Source organism: Capricornis sumatraensis, chromosome 10, assembly GCF_032405125.1.
Source record: "Capricornis sumatraensis isolate serow.1 chromosome 10, serow.2, whole genome shotgun sequence".
Lineage (NCBI taxonomy): Eukaryota > Metazoa > Chordata > Mammalia > Artiodactyla > Bovidae > Capricornis > Capricornis sumatraensis.
The window spans coordinates 102,076,789-102,103,659 of NC_091078.1; the positions used below are offsets into that span (position 1 = coordinate 102,076,789).

General features: G+C 49.6%; 1 protein-coding gene across 2 annotated transcripts in view; it reads right to left on the minus strand.

Moving 5' to 3' along the window:
- The window catches only part of TSEN2 (tRNA splicing endonuclease subunit 2), a 43,480-nt gene extending 17,432 nt beyond the window's left edge, over window positions 1-26,048 (minus strand). For both annotated transcript variants that reach the window (XR_011145478.1, XM_068982508.1), the window contains exons 1-6: window positions 26,024-26,048; window positions 19,604-19,818; window positions 17,771-17,852; window positions 12,882-12,918; window positions 9,002-9,497; window positions 7,886-7,963 (exon numbers count right to left, since the gene is read on the minus strand). Coding sequence is in view for 1 of the 2 variants with exons in the window: in XM_068982508.1 (XP_068838609.1) it covers window positions 7,886-7,963; window positions 9,002-9,497; window positions 12,882-12,918; window positions 17,771-17,852; window positions 19,604-19,792 (882 nt within the window). In the remaining variant the exon portion in view is untranslated. The remainder of the gene's footprint in view (window positions 1-7,885; window positions 7,964-9,001; window positions 9,498-12,881; window positions 12,919-17,770; window positions 17,853-19,603; window positions 19,819-26,023) is intronic.
- Window positions 26,049-26,871: the final 823 nt, after the last annotated feature.

A 26,871-nucleotide genomic window follows, 5' to 3' on the forward strand; every position in this document is an offset into this window, starting at 1 on the left:
GATGGTAACTAAAACGGTGGCTCTACATTCTACTTTCTTTTTAAACTTGAGGATGGAAGACGAGGCTTATGATCAAACGACAGGTTCCCTGTCGAGGGCCCTCTGCTAAAGGCGGCAGCAGAAAGGCAGGTCCCCTGCCACAGCCCCCCACCCTCAGGCTGCTGTCCTTGGTGCTGATGGCTGATCAAACTACAAGTACCCTGGAGGGCCCCCAAGCCCTCAGGCTGCTGTCCTTGGTGCTGACGACTGCTGTCCTCCCTGTCCAGTGTTTAGGACGCGAGACCACAGCTGTGAAGGTGCAGGGAGGGCTTTCAAGGAGTGGCAAGGCTCTGCTAAGAAAACACCTTCCCAACCCTCAGAAATCACCCCAGTCCACCCTATCGCCACCCTCTCCTGGCCACCTGGTGACATTTCTCTTTATAGCAGTGGTCCTCGAGGTGTGGCCAGTTGGGAGATCCTAGGGTCCCCAAGACCCTTGAAGGAAGCCACAAGGTCAAAACCATGTCCTGAGATTAAGACTCATTCTCCCCAGAGGCTCTGACACAGGCAATACCACCACAGGCTGAACAGAGCAGTGGATGTGAGAATCCAGGGCGCTTCCCTTCAGCCTCACCTTACCGTCTTTGCAAAAGCGAAAAAACCATGCTATTCTTCTCACTCGACTTGTTTTGCTTTGAAAGAATATAGTTGTTTTTCATAAAAATATTATTTCAGTGGGTTTATTATCATGTAAAATGAGTTAATAAACACATAACTTAAATTTTCATTTAAATATATAATTTGGTAAACATCAACAGATATAATCCACATAAGATGCTCCTCAGCATCCCTCGACAGTTTTTAAGAGAAAAGTGGTGTGATAACTACTTTAGTTCTACCCAGATCCAAACTGAGAGCTGCTCTGAAGAGCAGCGGGTCTACAGCCATACCACCTGAATGCGCCTGATCTCGTCTGAAGACCAGTGGTCTCCTCCTGCCTGTACTTCTGCAAAGGGCCCCGCACTCTGGCCCCACAGCCTCTTCTCCAGGGCAGCCCGAGCCACCTTCCCAACACGGGAAGACCCCCTGCTCCCAGGCGCCGGGCTGCACACCTGACTTCACTGCCAACAGCCTTGTGACTCTTCCCAGCAGGTTGCTGCACTTCTCTTCTGATGCACTGAGCTTGTTTCTGCCTTGGCCTTTGTAACTGCTGCTCCCACAGCTGGAGTCAAAGGTCACTTCTCAGATAGGTCTTCCCTGACCACCCTGTTTAAGTAATCCCCATTCTGATCGACTTATAGATGGGGAGGATCTTGTTCCAGTGGGGTTGGCATTCTTTAGAATTAAGTCATCAGTGTTGAAGGGGCTTGCATAACTTGATCAAGTTACAGGCCATGCTGTGCAGGGTCACAGTGGAGAGTTGTGACAAAATGCAGTCCACTGGAGAAGGGAATGGCAAACCACTCCAGTATTCTTGCGGCGAGAACCCCATGAACGTGGACAGTATGAAAAAGCAAAAAGATATACCTGGAAGATGAGCCTCCCAGGTTGGAAGGCATCAAATATACTACTGGGGAAAAGTGGAGGGCAACTACCAATAGCTCCAGAAGGAACAAAGAGGCTGAGACAAAGTGGGAATGTCACTTAGCTGTGGATGTGTTTGGTGGTGAAAGTAAAGTCCAATGCTGTAAAGAGCAATTTGCATAGGAACCTGGACTGTTAGGCCTGTAAATCAAGGTAAATTAGATCTGGTCAAGCAGGAGATGTTTAGAGTGAACATCAACATCTTAGGAATCAGTGAACTAAAATGGACAGGAACAGGCAAATTTAATTCAGATGACCATTCTATGTACTACTGTGGGCAAGAATCCCCTAGAAGAAATGGAGGAGCTCTTCGTCAGCCAAAGAGTCTGAAATGCAACACTTGCATGCAATCTCAAAAACGACAGAATGAATTTGGTTCATTTCCAAGGCAAACCATTCATCATTACACTACATATCCAGGTCTGTGCCCCAACCACTGATGCCGAAGAAGCTGCAGTTGAGTGGTCCTATGAAGACCTACAAGACCTTCTAGAACTAACAACAAAAAAAGATGTCCTTTTCTTCGTGGGGAATTGGAATGCAAAAGCAGGAAGTCAAGAGATACCTGGAATAATAGGCAAGTTTGGCCTTGGAGTACGACATGAAGCAGAGCAAAAGCTAAAAGAGCTTTGCCAAGAGAACACATTGGTCATAGCAAACACCTCTTCCAACAACACAAGAGACGACTATACACACGGACATCACCAGATGGTCAACACCAAAATCAAACTGATTATATTCTTCGCAGCCAAAGATGGAGAAGCTCTATACAGTCAGTGAAAACAAGACTGGAAGCTGACTGTGGCTCAGATCATCACCTCCTTATCCCAAAATTCAGGCTTAAATTGAAGAAAGCAGGGAAAACCAGTAGGCCATTCAGGTATGATCTAAATCAAATCCCTTATGGTTATACAGTGGAGGCGATGAATAGATTCAAGGGATTAGATCTTGTAGACAGAGTGCCTGAAGAACTATGGACAGAGGTTCACAACACTGCACAGGAGGCAGTGACCAAAACCATCCCAAAGAAAAAGAAATGCAAGAAGGCGAAGTGGTTGTCTGAGGGGGCCGTACAAATAGCTGAGGAAAGAAGAGAAGCAAAAAGCAAAGGAGAAAGGGAAAGATATCCCCAAGTGAATGTACAGTTCCAAATAGCAAGGAGAGATAAAAGGCCCTCTTTAATGAACAATGCAAAGAAATAGAGGAAAACAATAGAGTTGGAAAGACTGGAGATCTCTTCAAGAAAATTGGAGATATGAAGGGAACATTTCATGCAAAGATGGGCTTGATAAAGGAGAGAAATGATAAGGATTTAACAGAGGCAGAAAAGATTAAGAAGTGATGGCAAAAATACACAGAAGACTATACAAAAAAGGTCTTAGTAACCCGGATAACCACAATGGTGTGGTCACTCACCTAGAGCCAGATATCCTGGAGTGTGAAGTCAAGTGGGCTTTAGGAAGCATAACTGCAAACAAAGCTACTAGAGGTGATGGAATTCCGGCTGAGCTACTTCAAATCCTAAAAGATGATGCTGTGAAAGTGCTGCACTCCATATGCCAGCAAATTTGGAAAACTCAGCAGTGGCCATAGGACTGGAAAAGGTCAGTTTTCATTCCAATCTCAAAGGAGGGCACTGTCAAAGGATGTTCAAACTACCGGATAATTGTGCTCATTTCACGTGCTAATAAGGTTATGCTCAAAACCCTTCAAGCCAGGCTTCAGCAGTATGTGAACCCAGAACTTCCAGATGTACAAGCTGGGTTTAGAAAAGGCAGAAGAACCAGGGATCAAATTGCCAACATCCACTGAATCACAGAGAAAGGAAGGGAATTCTAGGGAAACATCTGCTTCATGGACTGTGTGAAAGCCTTTGACTGTGTGGATCACAACAAGCTGTGGAAAATTGTTAAAGAGATGGTAATACCAAACCACCTTATCTGCCTCCCAAGAAACCTCTAGGCAGGTCAAGAAGCAATGGTTAGAAACAGACATGGAACAATGGACTGATTCCAAATTGGGCTGTCTATTGTCACCCTGCTTATTTAACTTATATGCAGAGTATATCATGAGAAATGCTGGAGTGTCTGAATCACAAGCTGGAATCAAGATAACTGGGAGAAACATCAATAACCTCAGATATGCAGATGATACCACTCTAATGGCAGAAAATAAAGAGGAACTAAAGAGCCTCTTGATGAGAGTGAAAGGAGAGAGAGAAAAAGCTGGCTTAAAACAACATTCAAGAAACTAATAGGATCATGCCATCTGGTTTCGTCACTTCGTGCAAACAGAAGGGGAAAACGGGGAAAGAGACAGAGTTCATTTTCTTGAGCTCCAAAATCACTGTGAATGGCGACTGCAGCCATGAAATCAAAGACACTTGCTCTTTGGAAGGAAAGCTATGACAAATCCAGACAGCGTATTAAAAAGCAAAGACGTCACTTTGCTAACAAAGGTCTGTATAGTCAAGCGATGGTCTTTCCAGTAGTCATGTCGAACCATAAAGGCTGAGCGCCAAAGAACTGATGCTTTTCCATTGTGGTGTTAGAGAAGACCCTTGAGAGTCCCTTGGACTGCAAGGAGATCAAACCAATCAATCCTAAAGGAAATCAACCCTGAATAGTGTTTGGAAGGACTGATGCTGAGGCTCCAACACTTTGGCCACCTGCTGTGAAGAGCCGACTCATTGGAAAAGACCCTGATGCTGGGAAAGACTGAAGGCAGGAGGAGAAGGGGGCAGCAGAGGATGAGATAGTTAAGACAGCGTAACAGATTCAATGGATATAAATTTGAGCAAACTCCAGCAGATGGTAAAGCACAGAGAAGCCTGGCAGTTACAGTCCACTGGTCGCAAAGAACTGGACACAACTAGGCGGGTGAAGAACAAGTCCAGGGAGATCTGTGGGGAATGTCGACTTTGCTCCTTGAAATGTCACAGTAAGCCTTTACTTTGGGAGTACTAACAATGATGGATAACGGCTTTCGCTGGTAGCTCAGTCGGTAAAGAATCCACCTGCACTGCAGGAGACCTGGGTTCAATCCCTGGGTCAGGAAGATCTCCTGGAGAAGGAAATGGCAACCCACTCCAGTATTCTTGCCTGGAGAATTCCCGGGAGAGAGGAGCCTGATGGGCTACAGTCCGCCGGGTTGCAAGATTCGGACACGACTTAGCAACTAAACCCACCAATATGATGGCTGGATGAGCCTAAGGCGGTTTTAACGCCGCGTCACTAGATCTGGTCAGGGCCTAAAGCGTCAAGGTGAAAAACAGCTCTCCAAGACACAGGTCTACGCCAGCTCAGAGCTACCATTCTCAACCTAAGAGCCGCGCTGAACCACCACAGCAGGGCCGCCCATGTTCCTCGTGGACATTTATGGAAACACGGAAAACTGCACGGGTGGTGCTGATAAACAGGGGTGATGCAACCAAGGAAACTGGCCAAAACAGAGCTGGGAAGCGGGGCTGGGTTTAACTGGCAGCAGCCTGGAGACTTCTGCCAGCACGTCTCTGGAATTTCTCGGGGACCAAGCAGCTTGCAGGAATGAGAACCCCCTCGTCTCCTGTCACTCCAGCACTTCTTCAGCAGGTATTTGGGAAGCGAGAACACGACAGTCAGTGAGAAGCATCGGGTCACCGGGCTGGAGTAGAGATGGAGCTCCCGGTTCCTGACACGCACCTCGTCCCTTCTGGATCCACCAGTTTCTGGGCCAATCCCAGACCTCGTACACGTCCATTGATAAATTGTTACCGAGCACCTCACAGACGTCAGGCACCGGGTAGGCGGGCGTGGCACAGGTGCAGCCCACTGCCCACTCTGTGCCCATCAAGCTGGACCGCGATCCCATCTGAGGACTTGAGCCGCATTCTGCTTCTCTATGGACTGTTAATACTCAGCCCAGGGCCTGGACACAGAAAGCACCTGGTGAATAATTTTTCTCGACATGAATCACAAAGGAAAGGGTTCCAGCCACTAACGAGCTTGCACAAGTGACAATGATGATGGCGATGGCAGCAACAGCGGGCACCACACTCCCCGGGCACCACGACACAACACACGTCACTGAGGCCATCACACGCATGATTTAATTCCAGAAGAGCTGATGCATGAGGCGTTACATGACCCTCACCTCACAGTGCAGACACCCGAGGCTCAGAGAGGCCAAGCAACTAGAGACTGGTGTTCTCAGCACTACCCAACAGTCACCACGTGTGCCTCCTGAGCCTCTAAAACGTGGCAGGCCAGCCGAGGACAGGGCTTTTAATTTTGCTCAATTTTAGTTAGTTTATCTAGTGACATGTGGCTGGTGACCACTGTGTTCGACAGCAGACTCTGCTGTCTCGTGTGTAGAATGAGGAGACGAAGGGAATAAATCCCGATGTCCTTTCCTGCCGCGAGCTCTTCTGTGTCCCGCTGGCCGCACTGTGGAGGGAGGCTTGGGCCAGCGGGAGACACCATTGCTCTGTGAGCACATCTGGGGAATGACCAGCGTGGATGAGGTCAATGAGCGTGGCCTGAGACCCACAGAGATGCCCGGAGCTGAGCCAGACACCGCAGGAGCCATCCAGGCAGGCAGGGGCGCCCCTGGAGAAGGGCACAACCACAGACATGAGACGGAGGAGGGGCGCTGTCTTCAAATCCGGGTGCAGGACAGACAGAAGCAAAAAAGGAGGCGCCTGAGGCTGTGTGAACACAGGACGGAGAAACTCCAGAGGGAAACAGGAGGCAGGTTTAGAAACCCACCTGCACCCACTTTTGAGGCTTTCATAAAGGGGACATGTTAGTAATTCTGCAGAAGGAAACACTTAGAATCCATCCATTCACACAATCAGCTGTCGTGACATGACCCGGAGCACGCATCACAGTTTACAAAAAGCTGGCGAAGCTCTAGGAATATGCTAAAAACCACTGCACAGGGTTCCCTGGTGGCTCAGTGGTAAAGAATCTGCCTGCTAGTGTAGGAGACACAGGTTCAATCCCCGGTCCATGAAGATCCCACATGCCTTGGTGCAACTAAGCCTGTGTGCCCCAGCTACTGAGCCCATGCTCTGCAGCCCGAATGCTCTAGAGCCCACGCTCCACGACTAAAGAAGCTGCTGCAAAGAGAAGCCTGCGCACCACAACTAGAGTGGGCCCTGTTCACCTCAGCTAGAGCAAAGCCTGTGCAGCAGCAAAGACCCAGCAGAGCTAAATAAACAAACATACAATTACATATGTGTGTGTGTACACACAAATATACAATTACATATGTGTGCACACACACATACAATCACATATATGCGTGCGCATGTGTGTACACACAAATATACAATTACATATACGTGTGTGCGTGTGTACACACACAAATATACAATCATATATACGCGCACGTGTGTACACACAAATATACAATTACATATATGTGTGTGCACACAAATATACAATTACATATATGCGCGTGTGTGCGTGTGTGTACACACAAATATACAATTACATATATGCGTGTATGTGTACACATACATATATGGGCTTCCCTGGTGGCTCAGACAGCTAAGGATCCGTCTGCATTGCGGAAGACCTGGGCTCGATCCCTGGGTTGAGAAGATCCCCTGGAGGATATGGCAACCCACTCTAGTATTCTTGCCTGGAGAATCCCATGGACAGAGGAGCCTGGTGGGCTGCAGTTCATGGGGTTGCAAAGAGTCGGACATGACTTAGTGACTAAGCACAGCACACACAGCGCGCACACACACACACAGTGCACACACACATATATATAAAACCACTGCACACTGTAAATGAGAGAATGGTATGTATGTGCTCTGTGTCTCAATAAATTTGTGATTTTTCTATATTTAGTCGCTCAGTTGTGTCCGACTCTTTGCGCCCCCAGGCTCCTCTCTCCATGGGAACTCTCCAGGCAAGAATACTAGAGTGGGCTGCCTTGCCCTCCTCCAGGGGATCTTCCCAACCCAGTTCTCCCACTTTGCAAGTGGATTCTTTACCATCTGGGGCACCATGTTTCTACAGAAGCTGGTAAAAAAAAAAAAAAAAAAGAGTAAAATGGTATTTGGACAATCTGAAACCCTGATGTCAAAAGAAGAGTCACGTGACCCCCTGAAACCTCTGTGGGATGATACTGGGCAGGATCCACAAATAGTCCTCCTAGAGTGGATAAAGTGAAGGCCGAGGAGTGAAATGCAGGCAGGCTGACGGTGGGCGCTGCCTGTGGCGGTCTTGGTACCAAACTGCAGGCAGAACCGCACTGAGGAGGACTTGTCTACACCGTGTTGCCCAGGCCCGAGGCCCACAGCTGAGAAACCACACGCTGGAAACATTACCTCTTCTAGGCTAAGCTGCAGATACTCAAAGATCCTGAACGGATTCCTTCTACATACCAGTCTCTTCTGTGGCAACACCTGAAGAGGAAAATGAGATACATATAGGAGAAACGTAAGCCCTACATGTTATATGGAGGAGGCTGCATTTTAAAATGATGATACTCCTAAGTTTCCCAGACCCACACTTGCTGGATTCTGTTAAAAATGAAATTTTCCATTATTTATGTATAAAAAGAAGTTTTTATTTTCCTTTTATAGCTGACCCTTGAACGACGTGGGTGCTGGGGGGTTGACCTTCCGGGCAGCTGAAAATCTGCATGTAACTCACGGTTGGCCCTGCAGGTCCTCACTTCCTGCATATCTGTGGATTCAGCCAACCTCGGATTGTGGAGTGCAGCACTTATTATGGAAAGAAACACTCTTCTAAGGGGACCCATGTTCCCACCCATGTTGTTCCAAGGTCAGTATTGACATCTTGACATTTCTTTTTATCCTCCACGGAGGATCATTTCGTGGGTCAATTTTACGTGTTACTTTTTATTTTTTCGCCTGACTGCACACCTCATAAGCACATGTCTAGGTTCTTAATGAGACTCCATTCTCAAGGCAAGATAACATTTCTTCCCGTGGGTGTTTTACTTACTATCTAATTATGAGACTGCTTCTCACTTGCAGCTTCCACAGGTAATTCTGGGGCAACTGTCGAGTACGTCACTTAATGAAGCAGCTCCAGCTCTGCGCCCCACCTCCTCCTGTGACGGCTCGCAAACACCTGAGCCCGTGCCCACGGCTACCTTCAAGACCTGCTGCTCACCTCTGCGTCCTTCTCCCCGACAAGGGACAGGATGTTACCTGACGTGTGTTATTTCCCATGCGTAAAGCCAGGTTATTCACAGACTCTGAGGTTTTAGTTGAAACAGCCCTGACTGCTGAGCCCTCAGAGCCGCTGGGGCCTGCAGATGGTCTGCAGGGTGTGTCCTGCACCGGCTCGCCCAGGCCCTGGGCGCTGGACACCAGCCCACTGCCAGGTCCCAGGGAGGGCCGTCCCCGCTGGCCAGCATCTCTGGGCCAGGAACAGACGGCTCTGCAGGAAGTGATCTCTTCTCTTTTACTTACGTCCCCTGCTTGGACCGCTTCGCTTTCGCTCCCAGCACACACTGCTTCCTCCACCAGCACGTGCTCAGGCCCCCTCTCTCCGGCTCGCCGGCTGCTGTCCCCAGGCTGACCGCCAGATGGCAGCAGGAGAGCGTCCCAGTGGCTGTAGGGCAGAGGCGCGGGGACCTCGGCCACATCTTCACCTGAGCCATCTGGGGTTCGGGGCTCAGGCCCGGGGCCCTCCTGCAGGCCGTCTGATCGCTCACTGGAATCCTCCAGATCACACGGCTTGCCCTCGACCCCATTCACGGCAGAGGGTTTCTCTCTCTCTGCTCTGCCTTCTGATTTGGAAACCACCTCGGAGTTGGGCTCATCGCCCAAAGCAACCTCTTCCGTCGTTTTCAGACGAGGATGCTCAAGGGGCTTCGTGTAGCCCTCGAGGATGCTGCGCACCGTGCTCTCGTCCCGGCCTTGTCTTCGCAGGAGCTCTGCGGCCCACTCCACGCTACGCTGATACCTGCAAACGGGGAAGTCTGTTAGCAACGACACTTCAACGTTGGTATTAAAGAGACAGCAGACAATTAAAAAAAAGACAGCAGAACGTGTGAAAACGATGGGAAAGCAGTTCGCCAAAAAGTCTATAGTGCTTCTTAATGATGGCCTATGGGTAAATGATTTCTTTACACTTCTCTGCATTTTCTAATTGCTCTGTGATAACTATATTGTTGTTATTTATTTTTATTACAGTTACATTTAATTTGCTTAATTTGAACAAAAAAATGACCCCAGCTTAACAAAGTGTGAAAATTTATGTGATTTAAACCTGGTGGACTAAGGACTTCCCTGGTCGTCCGGTGGCCAAGACTCCATGCTCCCAGGGCAGGGGACCCAGGTTCAATCCCTGGTCAGGGAACTAGATCCCCCGTGCTGCAAAGATCCCGTATGCACCAACGAAGACCGGAGATCCAGTGCGCCACAACTGAGACCCAGCACAGCCAAATAAACAGAAAAAAAACCCCAAACAACTGGTGGACAAAATGATCTAGGTAAATATAAAGCGAAAAATGGTCATCCTCTGTCAGGGTTTGTTTTGTATTATTTTCCATTTTGGATATCCTGAAGTTTTCAGACATGTATCCCAGTCACAGAAAAAGGTCTTTGTCTAGTGTTGGAAAGCAAAATGAGAATTTTAATGAACATTTTTCACAGGACCTACTAATGTCTACACCACACGTGGAAAGGAACAGCTACAGTTCTATACACCCCAGTGTCTTAAAAAAAAAAAAAAAGACCCCTCCTCCACAATTTTCAAAATGTATTTCAATGAGACGATACACTACATTTCTTAAACTTGAAGGCAAGCCCTGAACACTTCCCAAGTTACAAACGGCCACAGGTTCTGTTTAGTGAAGCAGGGCCAACAGCTGACGAGGCTGCTGGGGGTGTCATGTGGTACAAGATGGCACACGTGTGGAATCAGATGAGCGCAGGTGAAAGAGTGTGAGACTCAAGCTCTGTTCACCTCCACCTACAGCGATCGGTCTGGAAAGCATCTGGAGAAGCCACGTGGCTTGTGGGAAGACAGCTGTCACTTTTCTCTTCACCTTGGGCGTGCTGCCTGGGTGCAGATGACGGGATGCGTCGTGGTTTGCAAACTGCTAATGACACACGGTGAAGCAAGGGAGCTAGCTGGCTTCTGCTGTGGCCGCCTCACCCTGACTCATCAGAAATATCTCCAAGCTGTCCACGCCCAGTCTGTCCTGCACAGGGATGAGCCTGCCATCCTGTGTATACAGGAAACGGTACCACAGATGCGAAGACTAAGACCCGGGGAGGCCGCTCTACGTCTGAGACGGGTGCAGCCGTGATCACACGAGCAGGACCAGAGTCCTGGCGTCTCGCGTTCAGCCCCGCCTCGCTCCGCCACTACTGGGTGGCTGAGCCAATGACGTAACTGCTCCGTGCCTCAGTTTCCCCCCATAAGACAGAGGCAACAGTACCATGACCTCGTAAGGATCACGTCACGTGCTGCTGTTTCTAATCGGGGTAAAAGGTCGCTGCCCGGAGAACAGCAGGGGGTCTCTTCTCCTGCATGACAGGCACAGCCGCTCTCCTGGGCGGTCGGAAGCCTTTTCACACAAGCAATCTAAAAGCATGTGTGCTCTTCACGCCGCCTGAAACGCCATCTAAAGCCTTCGTGGGTCTACGCATCTCCTGTGTCTGAGCAAAAATGTGTATCTGTATCATGTGTATTTTCCTGGGGAAGGGATCCATGACTTTTCAGCAGATTCCCTGAGTTAAAACATGTGAAAGAACCACTGTATTAAAGGTTCAATGGTTCCCGCTTTGGGCAGATGGTGGAACTTAGAGAGACAAAGAGAAAGTAAGAGAGCAAAAGAGACAGCGTGTGCACACAGGCCCCTGTTCTGTCCTCGGCAGCAGAGTGGTCGAGGCAGACGTGGGTCCAAGCCCTCACTGCGAGTGCGAGGTTCTTGCACCAGCTATGTCCCCATCCCTCCCAGCTCAGGGACACTGGTGCCCACCCCAGGGAGCTCTGAGCATGGATTAAAGGGGACCAGATACGTGAAGGGCTCGGCGCACAGGCAGCGTTGGACGAGTATTTGTCAGCTTGTGACTGTGGGGTTTTGGGGGCAGACCTGAAAAGTAAAATCATCCTGACTTCAGACACAGTACGTTTCACAATACAAAGAACACTTTAACAGATGGAGACGCGGGCCTCAGCGGGCGCTCCCTGGGCGCAGGAGTGGGCTCCTCCCTGTGACTCTGAGTGAAACCCCTCGGCATCCGGCTTTCTCCGCTGTCCTGCCATTGCCGGCATCACACTCGAGTCCCTGCCTCTAACAACCTCAGGCTGGCTCGTGGACAGCGGCTGCTGAAGCGCGTGCAGGAAAGCCTCTGAGGCAGACCGGTGATCAAGCCACGGCAGAGAGACACAGAAGAGGCGGTGTCCTCCCGCTGGTGGGCAGTGCCTTTAGAAAGTCCTGCTGTGATCAGCTCCAAGCACTGCTAGAGAGGCAGCAGGAACAGAGAGGAAGAGTTGGAAAGCGTAAGGGCAGAGCGGCAGCTCTCATCAGAAGCCAGACTGAGGCTGGTGACCCCTCCGACCCACCCTGGGGCCCCCTGACCCCTGAGTGGGGCCACCTGGACATGCCTCAGCTTCGCAGGCAACCCTGTCCTCGGACACACGTCTTCCACCTGCAGAGAACACCCTGCTCCACCTCTTACTGATTAAGGCTGACTTAGTATTGGAAATTCTCGGCAAAATGGTTTTCAGTCAGTCTGCTTAGGTCTAAGTGCTGACCCTGAGCAAGTTAGCGAACCTCTTCCTGTCCTGTGTCCTCACCTTCCAAGACAGACAACAGCAGGACTGACCTCCGAGGGGCAGCGAGCGGACGAAAGCAGCTAACCCATCAAGCTGCTATGAACGCAGTGCCTATCGCATGGGAGACGCTCCAGAAATGCTGGCATGCACAAGTTCACAGTCACCCCCCATCCCAGGCTCTGGAGCTGCTCCGCCTGGTTTAAGTTCAAGTCCTCCTGGGCAGCTCTCGGGAGGCTCCCCAGGCAGGGGACGCAAACAACTACACCCACCTCAAAGGCTTCCCGAGAAGATGAACTGGGATGATACAGGTAGGTGGTCTGGACCAGGAATGGTGCTGCTATGACAACGGCAGCGATGCTGAGAGTGAGGGCGACAGCCCGTCACGCTCATCACGGAGGAGGCAACTGCCTCCTCCTCCTCTCCCACCAGAGTCTACAGTGACCGGACCACACGGCCCCAAGGAGAGGACCCAGGGCTCTCCTCCGTTCCCATCTCCCACACCTGCCCAGCGCCTGCCCCACGTCATTCTGCCCACGGCCAACGTCCGCCAAGACTTACTTCTTTGATGTGATTACCGGCAGGTCTAGCTTCATATCTGCAACAACAAGGAGGTTTCGGTTAGTTTACAGACTGACAGCCTAGAAGAGACAGAGGGAATTTCAAGGTCTGCAAAAATCTCACACCCAGGAAGTTGATTAATCCTGTCCAAGCAGCCGCAGCAAACACGTGCTGTATAAACCACCCCTCTCTGCTGCCCACAGCCCCTGCAGGTGCCGCTGACCCGTCAGGGCTCAGACATGACCTTGGAACCCTTCTCAACACTCCAGCTAAGTGGCCATGGCACGGAGGGGGAGACTATCCCCTCTGGATGCTCAGGCCCTCGACTTATTTATTTTCACTTCCTAGACCAGGGATCGAACCTGTGTCCCCCACATTGCAAGGCAGATTCTTAACCACTGAACCACCAGGGAAGCCCCAGGCCCTCGATTTCTCAATGAGAGCGCTGAGGCCCTAAAGGTGCACACTTCATTCTGCTGGGCATCTGGCCAGAAGAGTCTTTCTGCCTAAAGCGTTGACGAGGTCACTTCGCGGTATAGGTTTTCGTCCTCGACCTCCCTGACCCTGCCCGTGGGGAAGTCATCTCTGTTTTCTGACTCCCTGCCCAGTGCTCTAAACGCCTGGAGTCGTTGATGTTCAGCTTTAAAATCCTAGGGAAGCGAGTTCACAGACTCCTATCTCCTTAGGAATGACAGTCTTCCTGGTGTCATGACCTTCCCCTTCTGGTAGTTTTACAACAAGCAACAATTTAGCAAGTGTTACTGACACCCTTCCACTTACCAAGCACAGGAAATAGAGGCAGTAAAGCAAATCCCCTCTCCTTAAGATACTCACACTCTAGCAATGGCACCCACTCCAGTACTCTTGCCTGGAAAATCCCATGGATGGAGGAGCCTGGTAGGCTGCAGTCCATGGGGTCACTAAGAGTTGACATGACTGAGTGACTTCACTTTCACTTTTCACTTTCATGCACTGGAGAAGGAAATAGCAACCCACTCCAGTGTTCTTGCCTGGAGAATCCCAGGGACGGGGGAGCCTGGTGGGCTGCCGTCTCTGGGGTCGCACAGAGTTGGACATGACTGAAGCGACCTAGCAGCAGCAGCAGCTGGGGAGACAGACCAGCTGAACCGCTGATTCTAACCCCAGCTGATAAATGGCAAGGAAAGCAAGTGTTGTCAAGGAACTGGCTTACTTGAACTGGAAGGGTTAGGAAAAAACACAAAGAAGGAATAATTGAGTTGGGCTCTGCAGAATGAGTATGAGGTCGCCAGGCAGACCAGGGGAAAATGCAGAGGGATCCGTGCAGAGGCTGGGAGACGGCACACACACGGCAGCCCACGGTAGGTGTGATGCCAACAGGTACAGTGGGGTAGAATGGAACAAAGGGTGGAAGGTGAGGCTGAGGCCAAAAGCTGAAGAACATCCTAAAATGGACACTTGAGATCTACGTTGTGAGAGCACCCTACGCCCTTAATCTCTGCTTCCTTGGCCTAAATCCATTTCCTTCACATTTTGATCACTATCGGAAACTTTAGTTATACTACATAGATCAGGAAAAGCTTCTCAACACTTAAGACCATCACACTATTTGAAACTTTTTATTTCTTATTTTGCCAAGTATTAGTAACGGCTGAGGCTGGGTGATGAGGACAAAGTCACGGTGCTTATTTGCTCTACTTTTTTTTTCTCCCTCTTTAAAAATTAAAAAATTTTTAAATAAAAATTTAAAAAATTTAAAGTGCATAAAAGTAGAGAGAATAGTATAATACATTTCCATGTTCCCATCACTCAGCTTTAACTCACAGCCAGTTCGGGCTTCCTGGGTGGCTCAGTGGTAAAGAATCTGCCTGCCGATGCAGAAGGGGATTTAACCTCTGGGTGGGGAAGATCCCCTGGAGAAAGGAATGGCAACCCACTCCAGTATTCTTGCCTGGAGAATCCCATGGACAGAGGAGCCTGGCGGGCTACAGACCATGGGGTTGCGAAGAGCTGGATGCAACTGAGCAACTGAACGAGAAGTCATGCTCCGTATGTCTTCTGCCCCGGCCCCCTCACATCATTCCGTCTTCGGTGCTTGTGTGCTCAGCTGCTAAGCTGTATCCGACTCTCTGCAGCCCCCTGGACTGTAGCCTGCCAGGGCTCCTCTGTCCACGGAATTCTCCAGGCAAGAATACTGGAGTGGGTTGCCATTCCCTTCTCCAGGGGATCTTCCTGAGTGTTCACAGGAACTGGAGAGCAAGCGCAAGCTGGCCTGCGGAGGATGACACATATGGGGGCCTCCACCCCTCACTGCGGTGGAGACCATCCTGGACCAGCTGACAGCCATCCAGTCCAGCTGGATCCATCGCTGGATCCATCACTGCGGCCAGCAGATCCATGACTAACCAGATATGAGCCCATCCAGCCAAGAACAGCAGACCTACCCAGAACTCCCCTGGAGACTCAAATGAGCAAATGCAGCTGCTGTTGAAGACCACCGGATTTGGGGGTGGTCTGTTCCACAACATCGTGGCAGGAGATACAAAGTCTGTCCCATTAGGACTGAATCACTGTGGTTTTGGTTTTGGTCATACCACATGGCATGTGGAATCTGTTAGTAAATGTACTTATTTTTGGCTGTGGGGGTTCTTCGTTGCTGCACGGGCCTTTCTCCTGTTGCAGAGCACCGGCTCTAGGGCTTCAGCAGTTAAGGCACACGGGCTCAGTAGCTGTGGGGCATGGGCTTAGTTATTTCATGGCCTACGGATCTTCTCTGACCAGAGCTCGAACCCGTGTCTCCTGCATTTGCAGGCGGGCTCTTCAACACTGAGCAACGTGGGGAGCCCCTATCATATTTTAAAGTCACTCGAAATAGCTTCCCCTGTGGCTACACCATCAACGTGATATACAGATTCTTCATTCTCTCGATTTTTTGTGTGTGTGTGTTTTAAATAAAATTAACTTTTTAAAATCTAACTTTCATTTGTAGTCATGTAATACGTTTACAAGTTTCCAAAGTCAAATCTAGTCTCACTTCTCTCTCCATCCTAGTCTATCCCTCCCTCACAGGCATTTAAAATTATAGTTTATCCTTCTTAACATTTCAAAACCTATTTGTAATCTCCTCCCCTTAGATGACCCGTGGCACACTGTCCTTTAACTTGCTTTCTCTGCTTAGAAATAATAGCCTAGTGAGCCCCTATTCCTATCTCAGCTCCACAGCACATCCTTCTGAGATTGGTCTATACTTTATTCTGCTGGTACCCGCATGGCTATTTGGGTTATTTCTAGTCTTTTAACATTAGGAAGAGTGTTGCAATGAACAGCCCTGGGCTCTTTCTTTTCATATTTTTGCCAACTTATCTTTAAGATAAATTGTCAGGAGTGGAATTGCTGAGTTAAAAGCAAACGCACCTATTGGACAACTGGGTATCTTCGGGCGAAACAATGAAGCGGGACCCATATCCTACATCAAAGAAAAATTAAATCAAAACAGATGAAAGACCCAAACTCGAGAGCTGAAACTATCAACCTCTTAGAAGAAACCCCGGGGAAAATCTGCGTGAGCTTGGATTTGGCAATGGTTCCCTAAACACGATAGCAAAAGCACACGCAAGGAAAGAAGAAGGATAAATTAGACTTCATTAAAACGATAAACTTGTTACCATGTCACACGCATTAAAATGGCTGTTATTCAAAAAAACAAAATGACGAGCGGTGGTGGGGATGCGCAAAAACTGAGAAACCTTACACCCTGCTCTTGGGAGCGTAAAATGACGCAGGTGTGGTGGAAAAGTTTGTGGGTCCTCAAACAATTAGAATAATCGTTGGATCCAGCGAGTCCACTCCTAAGTATACACAAAGGAAGAACAAAAACATACGTCTGTACGGAAACCCGTACATGAATGCTCAGACCAGTGCTCCTCGCGACGGTAGAAACAGCCCCAATATCCGTCTGTGAACAAACAGACAAAAAACACAAAGTATATCCTACCGTGGAACAGCACTGAGAACAAAGTTCTGCTACATGCTAGGACATGGATGAACCTGGAAAAAATTTATCCCACGTGAAGGACACAAGAGTTTTTTCCCCTTACAAGAAATATTTAGAAGGGGCGAAATCAAGGGCACAGAAAGCATGCGAAAGTTACCAGGGATTTGGCGGGGAGGTGTTGGGGGGAGTGCGTACGTGATTTTTAGAGACGTCCAATTCCCCTCCGTGACGGCCATACCACCTGCAGCCCCACCAGGATCACGTGAGAGTGTTTCTCAGGGCTTACCGACAGGGCACGCTGCGAAACTTTAGGATTTCTGTCATTCTGATTGCTGAAATGGTATCTCAGTGCAGTTTTAATTTCTATTTTTTTCTTGCTATCTAATGTTTTTTTAAAATCCTTTCTAATTATGTTTTAACCTGCTGGTATTGGTTACATACTTTCCATGAGACTCCCCTTAGAAAAATACACCAAAATGAAAGATTTATAAAGTAAAGAGGAACAGCTATTGAGAACCACACACATTAGTACATTTTACAAATACATCAATGTCATGGTTACTGTTGCAAATTCCGAACCTAAAAATAAAATATAAAATCCGCTTTGCATATGGGTGAGCAGATACTTAATGACTAGAACCTTCCACATGCCCAGGACACTGTGAGGCAATGCTTAACAACAGAAAAGTCGGAATAACACTTCTGTTAATTTCAGAAATTACATGAAACACATTTTCACCAATTGTTAAGGGCACTTTCACCATGATTAGAATTATTTTAGCTGGTATTTTTAGCAGTAAGATTGCAGTGGCATGTTACTTCTCCTTTGGAATTTTATTGTATAATCTGGTGTGAGAGCTAAAAACGAAGAAAAAAGATAATTTGCCAAAAGAACGCAATGTTGTACAAGTCTCACCTTTCCATTTAGCAACCAGCTTGGGATCTGAGATTGTGAAGTTTGGTCGGCTTCTGGACAGGATGCCTTTTCCAAAATAACCCTTCCGGGAAGAGAAGAAAGAGAGTTAGCTCCTGTTGAGTTATTCATTTTTTAGCTGAAGGAGAACTATCTGAGTTAACAAGAGAGTCATCACATTGTTCACAGCTTGACATCCTCCTTTTGATTACGTAATGATTACTCTGAAGATCGATCATAGCATTTTTTTTCCCTCCGATTGCGTGAAGGGAGCTGGGAAGTTTCCCGTGCACGTCATTTGTCTCCGGAGTAATGCTTTCAGTCTGGCCCGGGGAGCTGAAGGTGAAGGGCAGACGGAGGCAGGGTGCCCTCTGCACATGTGGGCCAGGAGCCACATCCACCAGACACAAAAGCCTTCTTGGATTCCCAGGCACCCAGAACTGGTTCTACTCCTCTCCTTCCTGCTGACTCCAAAAACCCTGGATCCCTCTCCACCATTTCTTAAAAACCAGAATATATTTAAACCCACAGGCCACTAAAAGAATAATAAAATGAACACCTTATACCCTCCGCCCAGATTGAACAGTCAGAATAAATCACCGGCACAGCGCTTCACAAAGCCTCTGCTAAATGTTACGTGTTGCGACTGTCGGGGAGACTGTCCTTGGCCTGGACCTCTGAGCCATTACGGTCAATGCCATCCTCGTACCCCACCCTGGGAGGCTGGCTGTGACATGGATTTTACATAAAACGAGTCGAGAAGCCACACTTACAGAGGCAGTAAGTGGACCAGGCGCGCCGGGGCTGGGAGTGGGGGCAGAGATCAAGCACACGGGGCACCAGGGAACCTCCTGTGGCTGTGGGGAGGCTCCACAGCTGGACTGTGGTGTGGCTGCACGGCTCTCTGAGTTTGTTACGGTCGTTGTGGTGTACCCTTGAAAGGGCAAATTTTATGGCTTTATACATCTGTAACGGAGAAGGCAATGGCACCACACTCCAGTACTCTTGCCGGAAAATCCCATGGACGGAGGAGCCCAATGGGCTGCAGTCCATGGGGTCACTAAGAGTCAGACACGACTGAGCGACTTCACTTTCACTTTTCACCTTCATGCATTGGAGAAGGAAATGGCAACCCACTCCAGTGTTCTTGCCTGGAGAATCCCAGGGACGGGGGAGCCTGGTGGGCTACCGTCTCTGGGGTCACACAGAGTCGGACACGCCTGAAGTGACTTAGCAGCAGCAGCAGCAGCATACCTCTACAAAGCTGTCTTAAAAGTGCCTCCAGCGTTGAACTGGCTATGGGGCAGAAGATAAGGAAGCTTCCCATCTCAACCCACACCTATCAGTGACGGGAAAAGCCAGAACCGGAACTCGCCCTCATCAGAGGAGAGGTCCTCAACCAGGAGGGCGGGCAGGTGAGGAGCCAGAGGATAAGCAGAGGCCTCCTCTGGACTGTCCTGCAGCACAACAGTCTGCGGCTCCACAATAACCCCCGGGATGGAAGGGCGTGAGGGCCACACTTTATTTCTTACCCAGGACGTTTCTGTAAACTGCTTAAAATTTTTTGTTTTTAAACAATGAACACATGTTGCTTTTACATTCAAGAAGCAAGAAAGGTCGACACACTGACCAACTTCCGTGCTACAGTGTGGGTTCGTGGTGGGGGTTATGGTCCTCTGGGCTTAAGGCTTCAGGGTACCTGATTCAGCTCCCATGCTGGACCGGATCTCAAAGAGCGTGTGCGGGTCACTGGTGGTCTGCTTCTGGAGGTGGGGAGGGGAGCATGGCTGGCTCAGGGCGATTGGGGAGCAGCCGGGCCAAGCTGCCCACACCTACCTTCCCGTAGAGCTGCTCCATGTCTTCCAGGCCCCTCACGATCACGTGGCTGTTTATCATCTCAGCCTGGAAGATTCGGAAGTCGTTCTCAGGACCACAGTCCTGACCACAAGGGATGGGCAGGGGAGACTCATAGCTGTCGTGCACTCTTCTCTTCCTCTTTGGGGGACGGAACACTGCCTCCGCCATCTTCCCAAGTGACTGTTCCTTCAGGACTGTAAGAGACAGACAGAAGCAAGTCAATCGGTTACCATGCCGATCAGACAGGCAAGTGCCTGTATGCCCAGGCTCAGAAAAACCTCGTGGCCTGTGGGAAAAACAAAATATTCAAGAGAGACAAAAACAAGACGGATCTGTTGAAGCAGCTCTGACTCCCCAAGGGGACCCCCATGAGTTCCCACAACAATGCCCCAGGAGTCGTGGTACGATTTCTGATCGCAGCTGGTGCCTGAGCCTAGAGACAGGTCCATGGGCACAACGCTACTCAAAGGCCTCCTGCCATCGGGCCCAAGAGGGCTTCTGCCCTCGAGGATTTCTCCCGCCCGCTCACTCAGCCAATAGACATTTATCAAGCACCCACCAGAGGCTCCTAATCACCAGGGGTGCTGGGGACAGAGAGAAAACCAAAAGGACCCCGTCCTCAAAGAAGTACAGGTAGTGAGCACTTCGTATTCCAAAACAGGATCATCTCCCAGTTTTTCAGGTAAATTAATAATAATGACAATGTCTTTAAATGGTCATCATTGAAGGCACCAAGTGTGAGCGGCTAAGAGCAGGAAGCGTCAGGCCAGGGTGTGGGGACCGGAATTGGCTCCCTGCTGCCCAGCCATGTGATGGGTGAAACTTACTTCGTCTCTCCAAGCTTTTGTTTTCTCCTCTGCTAAATAAGGATAAAAACAGGCTCCATCTTATAGTGAAGACCCAGAAGGTGCCTAGAACAGCCTTCAGCATGTGGCACCGAGTGCTCTGCGTGCCCAGTATCGTTACTATTACGGGCAGAGCGCTGCCAACACTGCTGATGGATGAGAAAGCAGGGCCAGGTCAGAGAAACGCTGTCAGAGGCCCGGAGGGGAAGGGCTCGGCTCCAGGTCCTGCCAGGAGCACGGGTGGCAGCTGTCCCTCTCGTTTGAAGGCTCACTGCTTCTCCAGGTTAGGGGCTGAGGGTTATGGAGAATCCTGGAATTACTTGACACCCAGCACTACTAGAGCCCCTTGAACAGCAAGGAGCTCAAAGCAGTCCATCCTAGAGGAAATCAACCCTGAATATTTGCTGGAAGGACTGATGCTGAAGTTCCAATACTTTGGCCACCTGATGCAAAGAGCCGACTCGTTGGAACAAACCCTGAGGCTGGGAGAGACTGAAGGTGAGAGAAGGGGCGACAGAGGAGGAGATGGTTAGACAGCATCACCACGACTCAGTGGACCTGAGTTAGAGCAAACTCTCAGAGACAGTGAAGGGATAGGGAGCCTGGCGTGCTGCAGTTCAGGCAGCGACTAAACGAGTCGGACACGACTGAGCGACTCAACAGCAGCAGCACTCGGAGGGAGGAAAGGAAGGTGAAGCCGGTGTCTCTCCCTTCCTCAACCCCGAGGAGCCCAAAGGAGGACAAAGCACACACAGGCTGCAGCTCAGCAATGGCTGGAGGAAGGAAGTCAAATCGGGTGCGCTGCTGTGATAAAGACAGAGGACCACAGCAGATGTATCAGCTCAGCAACTCAGCCACGGGCGGGGCGGGGGGTGGGCGGGAAACGCAGGCAGTGCAGCAGGGCCTGGCGCTCCAGACGCTGGGCAGGCCTGCCGGGACGAGGCGGGGACTGCAACCTGCCCCGCCCCGCGTCCCGGCTCTGGACCGGACTGAGGCTGACGGCACACGCGGCGCCTGAAGACACAAGCGCGCCGTACCAACCACATGTTTAGCCTCCCGAGCTCCAAACGCTCGCAGGGGAAAAAGCACCGCTGACTGCTTAGCTGCGCCCTGCACTTGGTACCAGCATCTGTTGGACACAGGATACACTCAAGCCTGAAACAGCCAGTGAAGGTGGTGAAAGCTGGAGCAGGAAGCTGAGGGGCTCCAGAGTTTCAGTTCAGTTGCTCAGTCATTTCCGACTCTTTGCAACCCCATGAACTGCAGCAGGCCAGGCCTCACTGTCCATCACCAACTCCTGGAGTTTATTCAAACTCACGTCCATAGAGTTGGTGATGCCATCCAACCATCTCACCCTCTGTCGTCGCCTTCTCCTCCTGCCTCCAATCCCTCCCAGCATCAGAGTCTTTTCCAATGAGTCAACTCTTCGCACGAGGTGACCAAAGTACTAGAGTTTCAGCTTTAGCATCCTTCCTTCCAAAGAAATCCCAGGGCTGATCTCCTTCAGAATGGACTGGTGGATCTCCTTGCAGTCCAAGGGACTCTCAAGAGTCTTCTCCAACACCACAGTTCAAAAGCATCAATTCTTCGGTGCTCAGCCTTCTTCACAGTCCAACTCTCACATCCATACATGACCACTGGAAAAACCATAGCCTTGACTAGACGGACCTTTGCTGGCAAATAGGCTATCTAGGTTGGTCATAACTTTCCTTCCAAGGAGTAAGTGTCTTTTAATTTCATGGCTGCAATCACCATCTGCAGTGATTTTGGAGCCCCCCCAAAATAAAGTCTGACACTATTTCCACTAGTTCCCCATCTATTTCCCATGAAGTGATGGGACCAGATGCCATGCTCTTAGTTTTAGGCCCATTAAGAAGAAACCCAGGGACTTCCCTGGTGGTCCAGAAGCTTAAGACCCTGTGCTCCCAGTGCTGGGGGCCCGGGTTCCATCCCTGGTCACGGAACTAGATCCCCCACGCCACAACTAAGAGTCCGCAGGGCACAATTAAGAACCCATTGCCAGCACTAAGGCAGGGCACAACCAAATAATTAAAAATAAACATTAAGGAAGCGTGCATGTGTTGCTAAAGACTCATTGGCCACGTGTGTGCTCAGACTTTTTGATTTTTGCTCATGAGACAGCAGAGAAATAGTATCCGGTGTGGTTGCAATTTAGCCTTTTTAAAATATTTCAATTTTTTTCTGTATGGTTTTTCATTTCTCATATGGTTGAGGTCATGCTGTGGATACGAGGGGAGACAGACACGCCGGTCCTTTAACGAGCCCACGGGCCAGATGGGAAGACAGACAGACACACACAAATCATTCCTGGCAGGACAACGAGTACCAAGGACAGCAGGGACAGGAAAGCGAGCCCCTCGCCCAGCAGACCCACTCCTCCCAGAGATGCACGACTCTTCCACTCTTTCTCCCACAGGCTAGGAGCCTGCATGCTGCAGCTAAAGAGAAAAAAAAGATCCCAAGTGCCGCAAGACCCAGCGCACTGAAACAAATGAACTATTAGGGAAAAGAAAGAAATCAAAAGCACTGTCCCATGTGTAAGGATTCCTCTAGCCACTCTCCAAAAGATGTGAAGGAATTAAATGAAGACAAAGGAAAAGAGAAACCAGGGACATTAAGACGGTGATAACCAGTTACAATAGGAACTATAAATAAAGAATCAGCAAGTTGGCAGATTGCTTCATAAGATTGCTATAGAGTATTCCAGACAGCAAAATGCTAAGATTCTAAATGAGTCCCCCAACAGATGTAAATATTGAGCATGACTGTATACATTTCATATACATATATATGTGTATCTATGCACACATCTTGCCATATAGTGTTCAGAACAAAACTACGTATACCACGTGTTAATGGGCAATTAAGAGATTCCCTCTCAAGAGCATTTTAAGTAGACTTTCACTTGCCAATTTGTCACTCAACCCAAGCAACTACAGCAGACCCCGAACCACATGGGGTTTACCTGCATGGGTACATGTATACCCAGACTTGTTTCAATGGTGAATGCTGCAGTGATACACCATCCGTGGTTGGTTGAGTCCACAGATCCTTAGCCTTAGATATAAAGGAACAAGGGATATGGAGGGGGACTGAAAATTACCCTCGTTGTTTTGATGATAACAGAGGGTCAGCACCCTCACCTTCTATGTTATTCAAGCACCAAGTGCATTTAGCATGCAACTGAACAATCGGCAACTTATTCTAAAACTTAAAATAACGTGTCGACTTTTTTGAGGCAGGATGCTGGTTTCCAGTTAGGATTTCCAGGAATAATTCATGGACTTTTATAAGCAGTTCACTTTTATAACTTAACCGCTGCTTAGTATTTGACTTGTATATATTACATTAAAAGATTTTTAAAAACAGAAAATGTTCAATGACTAACTTCACGCACTTCCAATTAAATTCTCTCAAACCAGTGAAAGAGAAAAGTTCTGTTTTAATGTGCCTAGATTGCTTAGGATTCTCCCTTTCAGACTGCTGTTATACTCTTTAAGAAAGCCTAGAATGAGCTCTGACACTTGATGCAAGAACTCTGTACATCAACCCACGTTGGCATCATAGAAGGTTCCTCTAACAAGACTCCCTGCTTTTCACAAGACCTCCAAATTTTGGAGGTCTGGCGTCGCCTCTGTGCGTGTGGCAGCATGGACATCAAGGAGGATGTGCCTCTCAGTAGGCCTTCCAAATGTGCAGCGCTACCATTACGATCGTGTGATTTTAACAACCCACGTATGGTCCCTGAACTCAATGTCATCTTCAAATTGATCAGGACTAGACAACTGTGGAAGCCACTCACACATTAAACTAAGACCTGGTGCAGCCAAATAAGGAAATAAATAATAAAAAGATTTTTAAAAACATGCTGCATCCATATAGGCTTTCCTGGTTGGTAAAGAATCCGCCTGCCAATGCAGAAGACTCGGGTTCGATCCCTCAGTCGGGAAGATCCCCTGGAGAAGGAAATGGCAACCCACTTTAGTATTTCTGCCTGGGAAATCCCATGGACAGAGGAGCTTGGCAGGCTACAGTCCATGGGGTCCCAAAGAGTCAGACATGACTTAGCAACTATAGAACAACATATCCACGTATTGGAATATTACCAGCAATTAACAGGAATGAAGGTTAAGAGGGAATTCTCTGACTTCTCAGCAGACTTTAAGACTCTCTGCTTTCACTGCTAAGGTTCAATCCCTGGTTGAGGAACTAAGTTCCTACAAGCCATAACGTGTGGCCAAAAAAAAAAAACCAGTTTAAAAGATTAAGAAAATTGACCTGGGGTCATATATAACAGTGGCTCTCAAGCTTGGATGCTCTTAGAATCACCTGGGGAGATTGTGAAACTCCCAATGCCCAGGCCTAACCTACAATTACATCAGAAGGTCAGAGATGGGGTCCAGGCGATTTCAATATGCAGTCCATAGTTGCAGCCACTAGAGATAGGGAGGCCCATTCAAACTCGATGCCAACAGCCATCCCACTGGAGAGAGGAGGAAAGGGGCTGGGGGCTGGCGCCGAGCGCCACGCACCTGTAAGGGGCTGTTCCTTTTGCTTTTCCAAACCTGGCTGTATGACTCCAGGCACCCACAGTGTTAAGTACACTATACATTTAGTTTTCTATAAAAAGCAGGGCTTGTTCCTAATTCTTCCCTTGAGCACACAAGCTAACATCTTTTAGGTGTTCCGTAAATGTTTATTCCAAACAAAACAAAGGAAGACAAAAAGGAGGGGGGGAGGTACCATTATTTAATTTTCCAACCCCCTGGGCCCACTTTGCCAAACCAGCTGGTTAAAGCCTCCCACTCAGAACTCACATTCTCCCTATTAAAAAAACAACACCACAAAAAAACACGCTTGAGGCTCCAAGTGCGTACCCTGTAGGCGAGGGGAGGCAAGGATGAAAAGGAAAAGACAATCCTGCCTCTGGGGAGCTTTCAGGTTAGAACCCGAGACTAAGACACACAAACAAAAGTTAAACCTTTGAAGACTGATGGGTGATTGTGCGATCGAGCCTGGTACTGGGCTTCCCATGTGATGTGCGAGCCAGGCGAAAAGCTGCAGCTGCAACTAATGAGCAAAAAAAAAAAAAAAGTCAAGGGCTCAACAGACTCTCCCAACTCCGTGTCATAACCTGTCCCTTTGCCGGTCTCCTACAGCGGCGCCCAGCAACTCTACTAGCGACCAGAGAAGGCTCCCCTAGGGCACGGTCTGTTATCAGATGCACCTCGCCTTACTCTGCCCCGCGGGGTCAGTGTTTCCACAAAAAGCATAGAAAACAGAGAGTTGCAGATACACGGAGGAGGGGAAAGGGGGCTAATATTCCGGCAGAACTAGAAGCCGGGCCCTGCGTCCCGGCCCAGTTCCGCGTGGCTGTGCGCCCGGAGGAACGTCCCAGGACCGCTTCTACTCTAGCCCCGGAGAGCTTTCTGAAAAGGCGAGGCCTCCTCCCGCGGACGAGCGCCCCCCCCCCCGGCCACCGCGCTCGGCGCCTCGAGTCGCCACCCGCTCCCGGGGGCCCAGGGTACTTTACCTTCCTCCGCCCCCAGCGCGCGCGCGGCGTTACCCCGGCAACGCCGGCCGGGAGACGGACACCGCTGCCGTCAAGCAGCGCAGCCGCAAAGCCGGGCGACTGCGCAGCCGTGGAGCCCGCGAGAGCGCCCGCCGGGTCTTTGCGTAGCGCGCCTGCGCGAGGCCTACAGGCGGGTCTCAGTGGGGTGTGACCCCCGGTGTGAGTCGCGGGCGGCGCGTCCTTTTTCCTGCGCTTCCCGCGATTGTACCGATAGCCCCTCTGCACAGGTGCTGTTCTCGTTTAATCCCCACAGCAGTCCCACAAGATCGGTTTCACAGATGAGATCTAAGTTACTTACCCAGTGTCACGTAGCTGAGGTATTGGAGTGACACGAAGCCAGGTCTTCAGGAGTTGTGGTCTTCGCCCCTGGGGAGATGGGATGCTTGAAGCGACTGCACTTGACATGACCCAAGCCCTGAGGAAGCGGGTAGGCTGAGCTCAGCCCGCAGACTTCAGCCTTCTCAACGCTTCTGTGTAAGTGAAGCATGCAGGGAACCTGTAAGGAATTGCCCCCTCGCAGAGGGCACCGCCCAGAAGCCACGGTGGGCACCGGCTGCCCCGTTAAGCGTCCAGGACAGCAGGCCTGGAGTCAGATCTGAGTTAGCATCCTCACCTCCCTCCTCACCAACTGTGTGATCTTGAGTGACAACAAGAGCCTCTTGATGAAAGTGAAAGAGCAGAGTGGAAAAGTTGGCTTAAAGCTCCACATTCAGAAAACTAAGATCATGGCATCCGGTCCCATCACTTCATGGGAAATAGATGGGTAAACAGTGGAAACAGTGACCGACTTTATTTTGGGAGGGGCTCCA